Genomic DNA, 19,532 nt, shown 5'->3' with positions numbered 1-19,532 from the left:
TTCTTCGTAAGTTATAGGAATATTTTTGTAAGATACGGGTCTGTTGAAGTGAAAAAATTGCCGGTATAGCATGCGCATTTAAAGATTTTAACGCCCACATTTTTCTGGACCAGTAACGTTCAGTATAATATTAAAAATAGAACATAAAAACCCGTACGCTAAAGCATTACTATTTTATTTCACGTCATTAGCACCTATGATAGAATAAAAACTCAAAATATTTTTACCGTATAGTCATTATAATGAAAATAACATTCATTGTAAATGTATCATAAACAAAAGTATTAACAATATCTGTAGTTAAGTACAGAAAGTACCCTTATATGAAAGTACCCTTCCATATAAAAAATAAGCATGAATTGTTTGTCATTAGTTTAATATTTTTACATATAAAATTTACTTTAAATTGCATCTGCATGTGCTTTTACATTGTTTGCACACTGTTTTATCAATAACCAAATGCGTTTAGACATTATCCTCAGTGCTTTGCCGGATGAAAGTCATAAAAAAGTCTCTGACAGTAGTTTTTAGCTCATAAAGATTCCTTAATGAGCTAAAAGGAGTTGACACAACTGTTAAGTCTGGAGTTTTAGACGGCCACTGAATTTCGGAGGCGGCCACCGCCCTTCAAAGCATTCATTTAAAAAGTCATTTACCAACTGAATATATGAACTGGTGTTTCATATGGCAATTCCATACCAATCGATCGAAGCTGAGGAATAAAATAATTTTCGTACATCTTAGGTTAAAATTTCTGATCATATCAGATGAGACCACGTAATGGGTGGTCTATATCTTCCTCATAAAAGTGGGGATTTTCCTTTTACTCTAAAAATAAAAGTTCCAAGATCATATTACTCAGGTAAAAGGAACACTCATCACACAAGAAAACTAGTTTCTGAGACTGAATGTAGGGAAAACATCTTAGAAAAGCTGTGCAACAAGTTTCCCTTAAACCACTGCTTGGGTTAGAAGTCAAAAAGCTCATTAACATGAGCAGGTTTAAAAGGTTCAAACCCAAGATCTTTTTTCATTATTTTCTGATAAGGTGAACGGGAATATTTAGCTTTGGAAACCTTTTTCTGGTTTCCAAGACACGACCGTAAACAGGATTCCTCAACAATATTTGAACTGTTAAGTAGATTGGTAGGATGTCCAAATCTTTTAAATCGGGACTGACCCGGTGAAAAACGTTTTTACCCTTTTTTGAAGTATTTGTGTTGATAGATTTTCCTAACCAACATGCTGAACGAACCAATCCCTTGTTTTTATAAAATTCATTTGCGTTTCTACTCTTTTCCATTCAAACACTAGCAACAAGTCTTTTTTCAACTGAATCTTCATCTGTGTTTGCTGTTTTAAGTCAACACTGCACAGGTAAAATTTTTCGCTGAACTAGTGAAAATACAAACTTGTAATAAACCTGGAAATTTGCTGAATAAATGAAAGCAGACGACTGACATTTACACTTGATGACGTAGTGTTACTAACGTAGATGTTATATCATAGAAAGGGATTTCCTTGCCATTAAGTAGACATCTTCGTTTCTTCTTAATTAATTAATTGATTATTCAATACCTTGGTTTTTATCATATGTTGCAAACAAACCGATAAAATTTATTCAGCGATTGGCAATAATAATCAGAAATATTTATAACGAATCATGTTTACAAATTACATAACGATACATTTTAATCAAACATATAATTTGAAATAACAATGATATTTGAAATAACTTAGCTCACCAAATATAAAACCAATACATTTTTATGGCCATCGCAGTACAGTTAACATAGTAGAATCACGATAAGACATTCAGTGCGCTTTTGTAAGTTCGGTTGTTAATACAAAAATCTTATCAATATAAAAGGTTAAAAAAATACGAAAAATTCGTTAGTTTCTTCGCTAAAAGATTGTATCTGTACAGACTAACAGACCACACCGTTCTTCATTCATCTAACGAGGCGTAATATATTTCTTATGTACCAATTTTTAAAACTTTTAACAAATTTACTTTTATGTAAGTATTCATCTGTTAAATACAGGTTTTTATTATTTTGTCTTTTATGAAACTGAAAAAAGGTATTTAAGGAAAGTACAGACACAAAATTAATCAATTTTTAGAGACTAGGATTTTGTAATGAAAATTGTTTTAATTTTCACCCTTAAAAAAAAGAAGAAGGGTTTTCTATAAGGAGAGAACTCTCAAAAACCTACCTGAGATTATTTTGATGACCATGATTTATTAATGTAAATCAATAACGTTTAAAATGTAGAGGTTTTAAAAAATACATCTTTATTTTTTTTTTAAATGTATAAAATTTAATAGAATAAATACGCAAAACATAATTTTTAAAGAAAATGAATTTTTATAGAATTCTTATTTACAAGTAATTTTATAAGAAATGAAGACAACAAATTACATGAGGCACAAATTTTAGTTTGATTTACGCCTCTGCTGTTTAGGAAAGAGCTTACTTACTACTGGATATGTCGTCATAAATCTTAATATTAGAGTTTTGAATTATAGTTTCAAAGATAGGTCAATTTGCTCAATCTTTAATTATTCCGAAATAAGTTTTGTGTTTAATAGCGTCAAACATCTTTGAAAAAATAGGTGTTTTAAAAAGAATATTTACAATTTACGTTTGACCCAAACGTGTCAAATATATTAAATTTATTATTATTTTTTAATTTTGAATGTCACATAATGATTTATTACCAGAAAAATATGTCCATAATTTAAAAAAAAATAACGTCAAAAAAATAATTTTTTAAAGTTTATTTAGAAAATGGTTTTCATGCATATTTTTATGAGTAGGCCTAAACATTTGAAATTTGTATTTTCTAAAGAATATATATAATATGTCCTTGAGGCAGATGTTATTTAGAAATTACGTATTTTAAATCCTAAGATTACAGATTTGATCTTTAACGTGTTTTTCTAAATCAAAAATTAATATAACCTTTTCTCCCCCCTCTACGCAAAAAAGAACCTTATGAAACCTTTTTTCATTACTCATTACAATGAAAAAATATCTATTGATATACATTAAAAAAATAAGCCGGGTATAGAACGCGGGACTATAATTGAGGACTTAGAGTTCTGTCTGTGCTTTATTCTACCAACTGAGCTTTAGAAATTTTATTTTAAATAGACCAATCACTTTATTCTTCTATGTATAAATTATGGCGTAAATTTGATAATGCAGTAACGATTTTAAAATACTTTTAAACTGACAGTGCGCGATTTTAAACCGGTTAATTTATTCAGACGAATAAAATTAGTTCCTGATTTGAATGAAATAATTAGATTTGAATGAAATTTTTTTTTAATGAAATGAAATGGACGAAAATGAATAATGATGTATCAAAAAAATATTGTTCAATTAATCTGATTATCGTAATTATCATTTACCATTGTCCTTAACACGGGAATGAAATCGAAAAAAATCTGTTGATAATCCTTTAAACCCCAATACATTAGTCCATAAAATGTGTTAATTAGCGCATTTGATCCTTCTTTATAATTTATATAAACCGCTTTTCTTTACATCGTATATTCACGGCAGAGAAGTGTTATTTAACATAGTAAATCAATTCAGTAATTTAATCTACGAAATTACTCTAATTTTAAGATTTTTTTCTGGTACCATACGCCCTTTCTAAAAAAAATATTTTTAAAAGAATGTCCATAACTTTCACGTTTGTGTTAGAAATTCATTATTTTTCAGTTTATAATTTTGAATATAATATCAAAACCCTGTGTGTATAAATCTAAAAGATATTTTTGATACCTTTAATAAGAAAAAAAGTATTTATTTACTAAATATGGTACTACTAAATCTTTACTTAATATAATATATTGGATGATGTAATTATATAAACAAAATAAACTTAAAAAATTACATTATAGAAATAAATAAATAAACTTACTAATTTATGAGCTCCAAAATATTCAAGTGGATTAGGAAAGTTGAATGGTGGTCTCACGAGGTAATCATTAACTTTCGAATTGAAATTTTCTATATCTCTTGGTGGACTGGGAACAATACCAAGATATGACTTAAATGCTTTTGGTGCTAGAGGATCAACGTCATCTCTTAAAAGTCCTCTTAAATACTTTCCAGGATCATCGGCATCGTATTGTTCTACATCAACACCCACAACCCAATAATCCCCTGTAAAATGTAAAATATTATTTTATTAATAGATTATATATTATTAGACATCAGCACTAATTATCTAACTATGTATAGTCTAAGAGTCATACTACATAATCTTTTAAACGAAAAAGTAGAACTTCTTAATATAGGTCAATTTTTAAAGACAAGGATATTTTGAATGATCGGGACATCAAAATCTTAAAATACTATGTAGATTCACACCGACCCAAAATTCAATTTTCTGCTATATATATTTTTGTTATAAATCTTTTACATCAGTCTTCTAGAGCTAAAAATGAACGAAATATACATATATATATAAAATTAAAATAAATAGAAAATAATACGTTTATGGTGACAAATATAATTACCAAATGAAAAGACTAAAAATTTAAGAATTTCATTTGAAAATGCAGATATTTTATTATTTTTATCTTTTAATAAAAAAATTATATGTATTCTATTAAAAAAATAACAAATGAGTGGAGAGGTCTGCTCGCTTATGAAAACTGAAGATTATAAAAAAATTAAATACAACTGGTTTAGCCTTATCTTTCAAAGTCCTTAGTTACTTTTTAATAGTGAATTATAATCGAAAAGATTTAAAAAAAAAATCATCACCAGAGAACTGAAGACTACAGAGAATATTAAGGTGAAGATATATCTCAGAAAAAACTATTAAAATATATTTTGTTACAGTTAGTCTATACTGATCCAACTAACAGAAGTAAGACCAAAAAATTCTAAAACAAATTAACTACTATAACCCGAGTAACATCTCTAACGAGAAAAAAAGAGATGCTAAATTTTTTTAATGCCTACGATCTGTCCAAAACAATAAATTTATAAAGTAAAATTTACTAACAAATTATAAATAAGGAAAAGTAAGTAATCCATTATATGGAATTTTAATTTAGTTTTGGAGAGATGGGGAAAAAAGAATATGAAACGAATTTGATAACATCAAATCAGTCAGCTGTTTTAAAGAAATTTGAAATTAATCTGAGTAATATCTCAAACAATGTTATATTTGAAAACAGATATAGAAAATCTGGATTTCGGGATTATCCAAAGGAATTCTTTTCTGTGCACCAATCCGTTGCGATTGGTCAGTTGATTGCAATCAGTCAGTGTTGCGATTCAGATGGTAATTTGTAATTTTATTTGGAACAACTGAAAATTGTATTAGTGTTGTATTAGATCCACAAATTTTTCAACTAGGAGAATTAGTGTTTGTTAAGTATACAGAGTGTATAACGAGGTTCTCTCGGAACTTTCATAACCTACTATACTCGTGAAAATAATGGAAATATTCCCTTTAGGCAAGCCGGAAGGCTGAGATGGATTTCACCCACCGGTGCTAAGTAGGGAATAAAAAATATTTCCACCTTAAAAATAAGAAAATATTAAATTTATACAATACGACAATGGTTGCACGCGAAAAAAGTTTCACATGTTTAGCATGCGACAAGCCCCATCTTCTTACAATTCCAGCAACATTTTGGTCACCCTTGTCGTAAGGGTTGGTCATACCAAAAATTGTTACAGACAAAAGTTTTAGGTAATGTTTAGAGGATTAACGGCCACTTTAAACCGATTACTTACTGTGCCTATTAAGGGAGGTATGATTTTTTTTGCCTTCAAAGTTCCATCTTTTCCACCCCCAGGGCCAATGGTTGGTGATATCAAAAAACTTTACTTATGTAAGTTTTAGGCCCTTATCCAGAAAATAGTAGGAACTTTAAACGAATTCGATATTTTATATAATAAGAAAGTTCTAGCGATATTTTTTTCGAAAAAGCCTCCCATTTCCACCCCCATGGTCCGATTTTGCCCATTAACGAAGTCTAGTGAGGTTTTGGATCATTATATTTTATGCATTAATTTGAAAGTGACTGGCGCAAAATTAAGGCAGTTATTGTGTCTACAATAAAGTGAGATATATATATATATATATATATATATAAATCTTTGATCTGACGGTGATTTTGAGGTCTGGGGGATGTGAAACACGAAGATATGTCGAAATTTTCCGGAAACCGAATCATGGTACCTATTACGATAGATAGTTTTCTTATGAAATCTATCTAAAAGTTCATATAAACAGATGTCCTAAAATACTTCGTTTGCGAATTACAGCTAGTGAAAGATTTCGCTCGGATTTCAGCTATCGCGGTGAAATTTTTAGGACATTAATTAAGAGGCAGAATTAGTGATTTCTTATGGTTTTTGATCTGAAAAAAATAAAATAAAATATGTCACAGAACGGTATTTGCAGTAGGTTTTGAGAAATCTGGGGTGAAAATCAATAAATTGTGGTAAAAGACCCTGTTTTTTTATGTATGAGGTACAATAAGTTAAATGGATAATAAATACATAAACCTATTTAACAAAATTTGTAGAAAATTTTATTCTAAATAAAATTATGTAAGATAAATTAAATAAAATAAAGAAAGAAGTTAGAAAAATTTGAATTTTATTTAGAAACAGAACACTAAATCAAGCTGCATTATACGTAACAGTTTATAATAAATGTTAAAAAGTGAGAATGCTATTTTCAACAAAAGCATTTTAAAACATATGATTATATTAACTGATTCCATTATTTGCACGAGTTGGATATGAAAGTCCCCGGAGAACTTCGTGATACACTATGTATAATAACCACAAGCGATTTGTCCCTTAAGCTTTAACTAAACAATCCAAATTTCTAAGTTTCCATACGTTCCGTATAGATTTTTTTTTAAGACAATTTCTGTATCCTTTATTCGACATTTTATCATTCGTTATATAATTTATCCAGGAAATCCACAGAATACTCCGAGACACTAGAAGCCCAAAGACCTCTGATTTAATTAGTACTTCCTTGGTCTCAATTAATAAATTGGCTGCGGTACCGGTTACGTATGTCCTGTACGAGTTACAGGTCTGTAATTAATTATAATGGATTTCTTTTGTGTTCAGAAAAAAAAAGAAAAGTACGGAGTACGTAGGTCAACATTGTGGAGCAATTTTCAGAATAAAATATTATTTTAGTTCTATTTTTCTGATTTGGATGGAAGTATTAGTTGTCTTACGTCTTTTGTTTTACAATTTGGGTATTGTAATTAATTGTTACTAATTTTTGTTATTTTTTTTTATTCTCATGTCAGTATTTGAGTGAATTTTTAGACTGACAATATTTAATGTGTTAGGTACGATGTGTTAAAATGTTAGATAATATAAGATGTATCAAAATACAGGAGCAATCTATAAACATTAAATTCGGTTTTATTTATCCAAGTTGATAATGATAATGATTCTTTTTACATATTCAATAAATATTAGTACAATTAATTATAAAAAGTAGAAATTTCATCCAATCTAACATTTAACAATGAAGTTAACATATTTTCCTCACAGAACAGGCAATGTAGTGGCACCTGAATCTGCCTAAATTATGCTGGAATATATATTCATAGCTGCGAGAAAATTTAAAAATTGAGATGATGTAGACAGGTCACGTGTAGCAATCTATGATTATGAACATGTTGTTTTACTGATCCCAATGATTAAACATTTAATTTTTTTATTAGTTATAAGTAATAAACAGCGATTTAGTGATAAGAATTTGCATAATTATTTTTATTTTGATGTTAAGTATATCCAGTTTTTGATGTTAAATTTAGAGGGTTGATCTTCGAGATCGTTGAGCAATCTATAACAACGAATTCTTTTAATAATTAAAATGGATATTAGTGTTATTTTACTTTCTTATATTTTTATTTAATTTTAGTGAAGGCTTATGATACAATATTTTTATTTATTATTATAAAAACAATTTTTATATTTTTGTGTAAATCCTAATGGATTTTGGAAATTTGTTATAGAGCAGGTAGTAGAGATAAGATAACATTATATTATTATGAAACGCTACTTGCAAAAAATTTAGATATTAATTTATATTTACTTTTTATTTTGAAGTAAGTATAGTTGTATTTAATTTTATAATGTAACTTACCTTTATCAAATAATTTCATTTGTTCCATTGCAACCATAAGACCAATATGTTCATAAAAATGACCCAATATCACGTAAACTAAAACAAAGAGAAACAAAAAAAAATTAATCTACTTATTACTGCTATGTAACAATTCCTTATAATTTTATTTGAATTCAATTTTTTATGGATATAATTGGTGAAAAACTGAAATTGAAAACTGGCGCGTACCATACATATACAAAGTAATACCATGATTTACAGAATTAACAAGAGTAATTGAATAAAAAAGTATTTAAGCTTAAAGGAAATGTTACTAAAATATAAATTTTTTCAATAAGAAATTCTTCCGTTACGAAGTACAAAAAAGCTTTTTTACAGTAACAAAATAATAATAAAAATAAGAGGAAAAATATGAATTTGAAAATAATATCCAGCACTATTGATCCCTATAAACAAAATTATTTTACACATTTTTATTTCCCTAATGTGTATGTTGCAATCTGTTCAACTAGTGAACAATAAGCAACCCCCTGCCCGGCCCATTGTGATGAGGATGATATGTACGTCATGTAAATGAGGTGTAAGTACACTGGTACCCACTATAGTATTCAAATCCATATAAAAGTTACTAGCATTTACTAGGATTTGAAGGTCAGAACCTTCGACTTCGAAAATCAGCTGTTAAACAAGTGGTTTGCGACGAGTTAACCAGTAGACAAGCCAGGTGGGTTTTATAATTTTACAAAAAAATCAATAAAGTAATGATAAACAATAATAAAAAAATCCATAATTTTGATAACGAAATACAAAATGGAAGGAGATTTAAAAAAAAAAAAAAAAACAGGAAGAAGTAGAAAAAGCGTTAAGGAAAAGAAAGTTAGATTTCTTGGGACATAGATCAAAGTGAACTAAAAGGATTAAATAAAAAGTTCTTTGACAAGTTAAAACTAAATTAAATGAAACAGTGGAAAGGAACTCCAAAGGATAAGCTTGAAAGAAGAGAACTTCTGTCAAGAAGTCCTTAGATAGAGACAACTTCCGAAGAATAATTTACAATATATAGGTTCTTGCGGCAGAAAAAAGGACAGGAAAAAGTTGAGAGATGAGAAAGAATGATGCCATGCCAAAAAATGAGGAACGCGTGGAGGAAGAGAAAAGGAGATAGAAAGAAGTGTCGAGTGGAAGCTTGTGTTGCGGTCGGACGTATTGTTGTGCGCTCTGTCTTATACTGTTTTTTTTTGTCGGATCAACGGTTTTATATCTGATTTTTGGAATTGGGAATTGACGGTGGAAAATTTTCGGAAGTGTTTTAATATAATTTGGTGATTTTTGGTTGCGGACTGACCTTTTTATTGAATTTTTTATCTGAGTAGCCTTATAGCTATTGGCAATAAGGTTCATAGTTGACTGCTGGTCGCAGTGGTTAGTGTGTGTTAGTAGTGGTGTACCTTGAGTTGTTTTCAATTCGGGTGTAGCTTATCTGCAGTGGATGGCATAGACAATTGTAACTGGCATCGACTGATAATATTGTTTATTATTATTCAAGTGATAAGCTTTTGATATTGGAATTAATTAAATTAATTTCGGTTGTTTAGAGATAAATTTTGCAAGTCAAGCGACAAGCTCTGGCTTGTTCGTGACGTCATTGAAATACAAGTAAACAAGGACTTGTAAAAATTTTCAGAAGTTTTACGGTGTACTAGTAGAAAGTGTTTGCGATACTTTACACTGGCAAACTCCTATCCTCCATATCTCCTATAGTTTTTACCATAGAACCAAAATTCCCAAATATCTATCCGAAACCAAAGATTTCTGACCTTCTGACCCCCCTCATATTTTGACCCCCCCCCAAAATTTTTGACCCCGGATTTGGACACATACATTTTACTTCCCCCCAAATTTTTTGGGGGGTACCCGCCCGTGTGGGGTATCATAGGACTCGGAATCAACCCCTGATTTCGAAACCGAGTCATGAGAAGACGAAGCTCGCTTCCAATAGAAGATAAGGCCTCTCCAGAGGCTGGGCCCTCGAGGGGAACTGCCGGAAAGAGGGATGGTGTTTCTGAAGTCTCAGAAGACATGGACATTGCAGGATTAAATCAAGGAAAAGCAAAGTGGAAAACAGTAGAGGGGAGAACCGCCAAGCGGCCGAGAGCAGGCTCATCAGAAGAAGAGGAGGCCCCCCTTAATTTGAAGGAGGTTACGTACAGGCTGGGTAATGCACTATTACAGCTTAGGCAACTAACTGGCAAGGCCAGTGTAACGGCAATCAAGGCTCATGAGAGGGAGCTGACAGAAATTTATAAAGATTTACAACGAATAAATGATGAGACTCCAGACACAGTCGACCAAAGTACGCAAACCGAAAGTCATGGCAGGAACGAGATGTCAGATATTCTAGATGTAGAGCTGACAGATGAACAACTGATAGACAGATTACCCACACGATGGTCAACCTGGGTAATGAACAGGCTGACCCAGGAGAAAGATCTAAGACCAGGAGATGACAGCTGTTTTTTCATCGATTTGAATGGATTAAAGCCATCCAGCCGGTATGCTGGGACGGCATCTGGGGCAATGATCTTACAAGACTCCACCATCCTCGAAGATGGAAAGATCACAAATACCGGAACTAGGTACACGGTAATCTATGATTCTAGAGAAGGAGATAAGATAATGGCCTCTCATATTATAAAGGCCTTACGAAGAGCTGTAGGTAAGCTGGAGTCAGCTGTCTTTGTGGTTCCCAGTGGTCCAGCGGGCATCATAGTGAGGAAAATAGTAATATATATGATGAGGAAGGGTAAGGCCGAGGATGTTACTCCCCAGCCTGAGCGAACAAGGGAGGGCAAGGTCGAGGTCGGTATCAACAAGAAGGGGAACCCCCCCGGTCGTTGAAAGTAAAACGGTCGTAGTAAGGGCCCCCGGTAAATCGTATGCCGATCTGTTGAAAACCATGAAAGAAAAGGTTAAGGTTGAGGAGGCCGGCGAAATACTGTCAATTAAACAGGGAAGGGATCAACAACTAGAGGTCCGAATTAGTGGGGCGCAGAAGGCGGGGGAGTTTTCCTCCCTGCTGAAGAACAGAGCAGAGGATCTCCAGGTGGATATAAGAACAAGAGGAAACCGTAGAACAGTTGTTCATGTAAAAGACATGCTAGGCGACACTACTGAGCGAGAGATCAGGGAAGCGGTAGAGAAGGTACTAGGACAAGGAGAAAACTTTCAGGTCACATCACTAAGGGAGGCATTTGGAAACACAAAAAATGCCACGGTGGTCACAAGTCAAAGGAATGCAACGAAATTAATTGCAGCAAGGCTGAGAGTAGGGTGGGTGAGTTGCAGGGCCTACATCCGGATGGATATAGAGAAATGTCATCGATGTTGGGATGTCGGTCACAGCAGAAGAGAGTGCAGAGGCCAGGACCGTTCAAACCTCTGCTTCAACTGTGGTAAACCCGGCCATGTAATTAAAGATTGCAAGGAGGCGACCATATGCCTGGACTGTGGAGCCACTACACATAGGACCGGGAACCCGTGCTGTAACAAAGGTCATGACTAAAGTAATACTAATTAATAATAATAGAAGTCGCTTGTCTTGTGATCTGTCTGAGGAGATTGCAACAAGGTACGATGCCGACTTCTTGGTGGCCACGGAACCAAATGTGTACTTGGCGGCCAGGGGACATTGGGTGACTGACAGGAATGGGGATGTGGCCATCAGAAGGATTGCTGGCAATGTGGACTACAACCTGTATCATAGGGGTGATGGTATGGTAGCCGTAGAGTTAAGCAATATAATAATAATAGGAATTTACATTAGTCCTAATTGTACTACGGAAGCCTTTAAAAATAGACTTTTTGACTTACAGCAAGTCATGACGCGCTCCTGTAAGAGAACACTTGTCCTAGGCGATTTCAATTGTAAGACAGCGCTAGCTGGTGCGGCCTACACGAATATTAGAGGAAGAATACTAGAGGAACTGCTTGAGGCTAATGGCGCGAATTGTGTTAACGACGGGACCGCCACTTATAGCGCAAGAGGACATAATTCGATAATTGATTTGGTTATAATCGACAGTAGGATCCGTACTGACTCAATCGACTTTGAGGTCCTTAACGAAGAAACTGCTAGTGACCATAGGGCCATTTTAGTCACCCTTAGAGAGTACCCACCAGGAAGAAGACAGTTAAACATCTTCAGTAGAATGACAGAACAACAGATTCACCGCGTTACCAACAACGCAGCAAACAGAATCAAAAATTGTCCACAAATAACTCCTGAGGCGTTCCAGGATATAATTAAAGAGGAGATAGCTAAAATACCGCCGAGTAACAATAAATATCACCCGGTTTATTGGTGGTCTGCAGAGATAGAAGAGCAGAGAAGAATCATGCAACGATACAAAAGAGCAGCTCAGAGATTACGCGCTAGAAATAGAACGGAAGAAGAAGGTCGTCTTGCGATAGAGCAATACAGACAAGCTAGGAAAATACTTAACTTCCTTATCAAACAAGCTAAAAAAAAGAAATGGCTGGAGTTGTGTGAAGAGCTTAACGAAGACCCCTGGGGAAAGGCATATAGGATAATGACCAAACGCCTGGGAAGATACGTGCCGACATTGAGTGCTGAAATGTCGGCACGACAGGTTAAATTGCTATTTCCCAGAATAGAAGATCTCAATAGAGAGGTAATTGAGTGTCAGGCTGGCAGGTTCACTCAAAAGGAGGTTTTGGAAGCCATTATCGCAGCATTACAAGCCATGAATATAAGTGATTATCTAGTCAACCAGATTAATCAATACCTTTACCATAGATTCATTGAGGTTAAAACGTTAGAAGGAAAATCCACATTTGAGATATTTGGAGGAGTTCCACAAGGATCAGTCCTTGGGCCTATACTGTGGAATATTTTTTATGACAAAATTTTTAGATTAGATTATCCCGAGGGGGTTTTTGTTGTTGGATATGCTGATGACATTGCTATCCTAGTAGAAGACAGAGAAGTTAATAACCTAGAGGATAAAGCAAATCAGGCGTTACGAATAATTGATGAATGGCTGGTAGGAAGCATGCTACAGATATCCCCTAACAAATCCTGTTGTTTGGTGTTTTCAGGTAGAAGACCTATTAGAAACCTCAATATAAACATTAGAGGAGAGAGAATTAAGGAGGTCAAAGAAGCAAAGTATTTAGGGGTTCTTTTGGATAAAAGCCTAAGATTTAGCAAACACGTAGAGATGATTTGTAACAAGGTCACCCCGTTGATTAAGGCATTGAGGACTCTTTTCCAGAACCATGGTACACCGAAAATGGTAATAAGGAGACTGATAACTGCGGCTACCACGTCAGCAATTTTATATGCGGCCCCGATATGGGGAGATACAATGAATATTCAGAGAAACAAAACAAAATTAAAAAGAGTACACAGGCTTGCTTTACTGCGTGTAGCCGCGGGATACAGAACAGTGTCATACGACGCGTTGTGTATACTAACGAATGTTCTACCCATTGATTTACAAATTAAACAAAGAACATTTAGATATAGGGGTATGTCCAAAGATGAGATTGAACGGCTAATTGATCAAGAGTGGCAGGATACATGGACACACTCTAGAGTTGGGGATTGGACCAGGCGACTAATCCCCAACATAAATATGTGGACTAGTAATAGAATATGTAATGTAGATTTTTATACGACACAACTGTTGACGGGGCATGGCTCGTTCGGCCATTATCTGTTTAGAATTGGAAAAAGACCTACCCCACAATGTGTGTACTGCCCAGAGACTGATGATGCGGAACACACTGTGTTTGTATGCCCAAGATGGGCTCCAAATAGAAGAGAAATTTCGGACAACGGACTTACACCTGAAAACCTCTTAAATTGGATGGTCTATAGTGACGATAACTGGGATTGGTTCCGTAGGTTTGCCGGGGAAATCTTACGCACCAAGGAAGAAGAGGACAGAATAAGGGGTTTATGAAATTAGGGTAGGGAGGACAGTCCCTCCGTGGAGGGCCCGTACGCCGTGGTGTGCGGGTTCTTGAGAAGGGGGGAACTCCTGGGGAGTGTGGGACAAATAAAAGACCGAGTCCCGGTTGGCGGTGCCGCTCCTGCGGGTGCCTCGGCGCTTAGTGGGGGCGGTACCGCTGATTAGAGGCAAAGACATAATGACCGAGACCCGGTTCCCTGCTGAGGGGATGGGAGGTGGCGTAGCCATACCCCGTCTCCGAGGCGGGGGATTAGAGGCAGGCGAATAAAATAAAATTAAAGATCCGAGACCGGGGGAGCTAACCTGCCGTGCCGGGTGTACAACCGGTGGGCGGGGGACACTCCCTTAGAGTAAAAGGACACTCTCCCCGACTGAGTATACTTAAATGGATATCCGGTCGGGGAGAGTAGGGAAAAAAAAAAAAAAAAGATAGAAAGAAGTGATATTTGCATGGTATTAAGTTGCGCTTTTTGCATAAAAAACAATAAAATAACTGTGAAAAATTATAAAAAAATAAATAAATAATATTATTAAATAATACTAAAATGATTATAATGATTACATATGTTAAAAATATATATAAACAACAAAGTGTGAAGATTTCATGAAACTAATTTAATAGACTAAAATGGAATACATAATTTGAGTTATTCACTGTTATAGGTCAAGTAACTAGATGCTCTTTAACCTGGATAATTTTCACTGCTCTCACTTAGATTAAGAGCAAAAGATTTGGGCAGTTTTCCGGTTTGTATTGCTATTTCAAGGTGGAAAGCTAAATTTCTTCTTTTTTCGTTTTTATATGTATACTCCACCGAATACCTCATTTTTAACATATCATGAGGCGTTCGTGATGATTTTATCATGATGATTTTGTCGTGAGAAACTTTGGATAAATGCAATATTTTAATTACTTGTAAATGCCTAAAGTGGTATAACACAAGCCTATACAGGATTTATTATGACCTTGGTAAAAAATTATCTTATTATTTAATGATAAATGGATATTTTCCCCATTATCCTATGCAGATATCACAAGTTCAACTATAATTTTGTTTGTTAATTCCCAATAAGAGCAACCTACATCAGCCAGCAGTTTAAGTGGATTCCAAGTTCTTTAATTCGTCAAGACTGTGTGGTAGCCTTCTTTTTTATGAATATGGGATCAGTTCTCGTCCCTTAAAGTAAATGTTACATTTTCCATTTTTCAATCAAATCCTGAATTTTGTTGATATGGGCAAAAGGTTCGTTGGAAAAAACGGAGGTTATTCATAATGAAATTTGAATTAAATTAGTTCATTCTTATTGGAATTTCTAATGTAATATAGTAGCTACGTTGAAAAATAATAGTTATCATAAAATAACAACAGTTGTAATTATGATTAAGTAACTTTTCCAGTTATATAACTTCAAGCCGATCAGTATGTTGTCATTTATGAAAGTCTTTTTAACGTTAAATTTATGCAACTGACAACTAATAATGATATGTTATATTATGTATATAATATAATAATGTTATCTATTAATACGATAGATGAAGCTGTTACGTGATGACCAATATTAACACAACTAAGCAAATATGTTATTTGATTTTCAAAAAATTATTTTCAAAACCACAACAGCTGTTTCGGTACACAATACCTTCCTCAACTTCACTGAAGAAGGTACACCTGAGTAAGGTGTACCGAAACAGCTGTTGTGGTTTTTTAAATGACTTTTTGAAAATCAAATAACATACTCGTATTTGTTTACTTTCTTTTTTTAATATAATGTTTAACATAACCGTACGTTTTATGGTGGCTACGTTAGTTAATGATTTTTATGCATAATTATATCTTCTTTTACAATTGTTTCTACAATCAATTTAAAGGCTGAGCTAAGTTCAAAAAATAATCCTGTTAAAAGTTATCAATCACATTTACAAAACACTAACAGTATGTATATGTCTGCTGAGTTGAAAAATAGTTCCATTTTTCACTACTTGCTATTGATTAATAGACATATTACTAATAAACCTCCTCACCCAAATAATTATAATGTACTTAATAGAGGAATAAGTCAATTAAATCAGTGACATTAATATTTTTTTATATTCTATTATAAATTTACTTGCACATAAGGAAACGCTGAACTGCAATCGAGTATGGGCATACACACTCACACGTACTCGTACGCATGCAGAGGCTGTAAGTATATCAAATGAAAGAAAAAAAGAGTATAGAAAAAGAAATATCGGGGTTTAAAAGTTATTTAATAACTCTTAACTTTGACTTACAGTAATGGATCAAAACGAAAATGAAGCAGTAACTCTTACACTATTTCCTTACAAATTTTCATTCTGAGCACCTTTTGTCAAGCGGTACACATCCAAGTGATAGGAGAGTTTATCCCATACTTTAATCAGCACGTCTGGAGTAATGGAAGCGACAGTTTCTTCAATCCTATGCCTCAAATTGGGTAGATAAATAGCTAGCAGAGGGATATACACATCCTTTATTAAACCCCGAAGGGAAAATCAGATGGGGTCAAATCGGGTACCCTTGGAGGCTACCGAAAACAAGCTCTGTCATCGGATCCATGCCGACCGATCCAACGGTTGGGGAAGACGTCATTCAACCGATCCCGCAAAGAGTGAATACCGTTCAGGAGGCTCGCCATCTTGATGCCAAATAAAATTCTTATAGTTCTTCTTGCAGTAGAGGAAAAAGCCATTTACGCAGTATGTCCGAATAAGCAACTCCTGTTGTGCTTGTTTAAGTGAAAAAAAGCGGACTGTAACTTTGACGTCGGGATAACATTTACACAGAAAAAGTTTAATTTTCTAAGCAAAAGTTCTTAAGGAAAATTTTTTTAAGAGGAGTTCTTAAGCATTGCAAGGATTCATGGGGATTTTCTGATCCCCAGAGACGAACATTATGTACGTTAACTTTTCGACTAAGTTGGAATGTTGATTCATCACTAAACACAATATGATCAAGAAAGTCATCATCTTAATGCTGTAACATTTCTATTATGAAGACGGCACGAATAGCGTAGTTGGCAAGCACCAAAGCCTGTAACAGCTGTAAATGGTACGGGTGGGTTTCCTTAAAACATTTACACTGCCATCACCGGCATTGCTTGTTCAAGATCAGTCTTCCTAACAAATTTTTTAGGACCACGCAGGAGACTCCTTGACACGTTCAACATTTTGTTCAGACACCCTTGGTCGTCCCATACTCTTTCTTTGCATAGACGTTCGGTCGTAATAAACTGATTATGCCATCGACAAATATTATTACCACCTGGAAGATACAATTAAACTTTCTACGGAACGCACGTTGAACTGTAAGTAGAAATTCATATTTAGCAAACCGCAGAAGGCTTTCTGTTTTATTTTTATCAACTTTGTTAGTGGCGCTGTCAAGGAGAATGATAGAAAATCAATCTGCGGACATGCACGCGGCTAAAACTTTCCTTTTAAGTCTTCGATTCTTGCCTTAAATCAACACTGTAGACCTCATCCAAGAAATATTATATCAAATTAAACCCTATATTAATTTTTTTACACCTAGTATATAAACATAGAAATTGAACAGTAACAGGAAAAAAAATAAATAAAGTGAACTAAATTTAATACAGTTAATATTTTGTTAAACTACAAAATTACTGAACACAATACATTTTTTTTTCTGAAAAATTGTGTTGAATATTTTCAGAATTTATTTATATGTTGAACATCTTTTTGTGTAAAATTCACAAGAAAGATTGTTTAATACCTTATGATGTTCTAATATTAACATTATATTGTAAAAAAAAACAATGCTCAAAAACAAACAACCAATCAGATTTAAAAACTTAGATCACGTGACGAAACTCCGCCTATAGTACCACCACCTTTCTTCAATACTTCATCAATCCCTATAACTTAAAAATGAATTACTCGCTTTCACCGTCGCCACTTACCAGAAATCTGTTTAACCGTAATTCGTTGTGGGTATAATTCAGCCACTGGGCAATAGAAAATCGCCAGAACGCGTTGTCGATTTGCCAGTTATTCTCACAGCACGTTTTAAATATTCCTGCTTTTACGCCCAACAGGAATTATTATATTCTCTCGCTGATGTTTATGTTGTTGAGATATAATGCAATAGGAATTATTTGTATTATTGCAGGGATAAATCACAACTCGATGCTCTCCATCTACACATCCTTAATCCGACTATCCTCTTTCCAACAATTTTCATGAAGCGTGAGTGCCATGAACACGATAAAAAAGAGTTTAAAGAAAATTAAATGAATTGATATATTATGGGATTTATAGATTACTTTTAATGGGTGATGATTTTTCAAATGCGTTGAGCCATTGATGAAAAAGGTGGGGTAGAAACAACGAAAATTTCTTTACTTGAATCTGAGATTTCTTCTATCAATTTTGTGCATGGAAAACGATCATTTATACAGAATAGAAAAGTTGAAAATGCGGATTATAGAAAAAAAGGAAACAGAATGTTTTACAGTTATCACAAGTTCCAACCAGTTTTTGTTGCTGATAATTTTTTAATTAATATTTTAGAAGTAAATCGCAGAGATTGACTCCCACAACGTATATCCCGTTGTGATGTGTACGATTGAATCAAATTAATTATTGTCATTTGGAACTAAACACAGAGTTAGAAGAATTATATTCTATGAATGAAATGCAGGTACTTCTTACAAGTTCCTTAAAGTGACTTATGTTCCTGAGGAAAAGTAATTTGCAACAGGAGTCAATAACTTTATTTAGGTCATAAAAACCATTGTGAAGCAAATGTATAATACTAAATAAATTGTGTAATAGTAAATGATATGATAAACTTCTTGTTCATCGGTCAAAATGAAGTTAATACCTGAACATTATTATAAAATTATATTTTTTATAGTTAACTAACACAATTGAAAAAAAAATCTGATAGTTTATAACCTAATACTAATATTTCATGAAATGTAACAATATTTGAGAAAGAAAAAATTTATTACAACAAAAAAAGGTAATATCAACAAACAATAAATATCTTTATTGAAAAAAAGATTAACTGGTAATGCTTTAAAGTATTTTCAAAAAATAAAAAAGTCCATAATGCATTCTGGGCAAATCAATAGTGACCACAACGCTTTGCAGTTATTCTGCAATACGTTCAAAGGGAAAAACAATGTGAATTCCGCTAATGAGCTAATTAAAATACTCAAAACGGGTTAGTGTGACTGAATTGCTAAGAGCATTGGTTTAAGCACTCTCATTTACTACTGAACACCAGCATGCTCCTTTGGACTAACAGTCTTCAGTACACTGTGTAATATTAAAAATAAACTATAAAAAGATATGGTAATGCATAACTCTTTTCACGCGTTACTAAGTGTAAGATACAA

General features: G+C 33.5%; 1 protein-coding gene across 1 annotated transcript in view; it reads right to left on the bottom strand.

Moving 5' to 3' along the window:
• The window catches only part of LOC142322689 (guanylate cyclase 32E), an 857,649-nt gene that overhangs the window by 143,260 nt on the left and 694,857 nt on the right, over positions 1 to 19,532 (bottom strand). Inside the window, exons 6-7 of the mRNA XM_075361768.1 lie at positions 8,167 to 8,244; positions 3,937 to 4,181 (exon numbers count right to left, since the gene is read on the bottom strand). Coding sequence (XP_075217883.1) covers positions 3,937 to 4,181; positions 8,167 to 8,244 — 323 coding nt within the window. The remainder of the gene's footprint in view (positions 1 to 3,936; positions 4,182 to 8,166; positions 8,245 to 19,532) is intronic.

The sequence above is a fragment of the Lycorma delicatula genome, chromosome 4 (genome assembly GCF_047948215.1).
Source record: "Lycorma delicatula isolate Av1 chromosome 4, ASM4794821v1, whole genome shotgun sequence".
Lineage (NCBI taxonomy): Eukaryota > Metazoa > Arthropoda > Insecta > Hemiptera > Fulgoridae > Lycorma > Lycorma delicatula.
The sequence above is the reverse complement of the archived record's forward strand: the minus strand, read 5'-3'. Positions and strand labels throughout refer to the sequence as shown.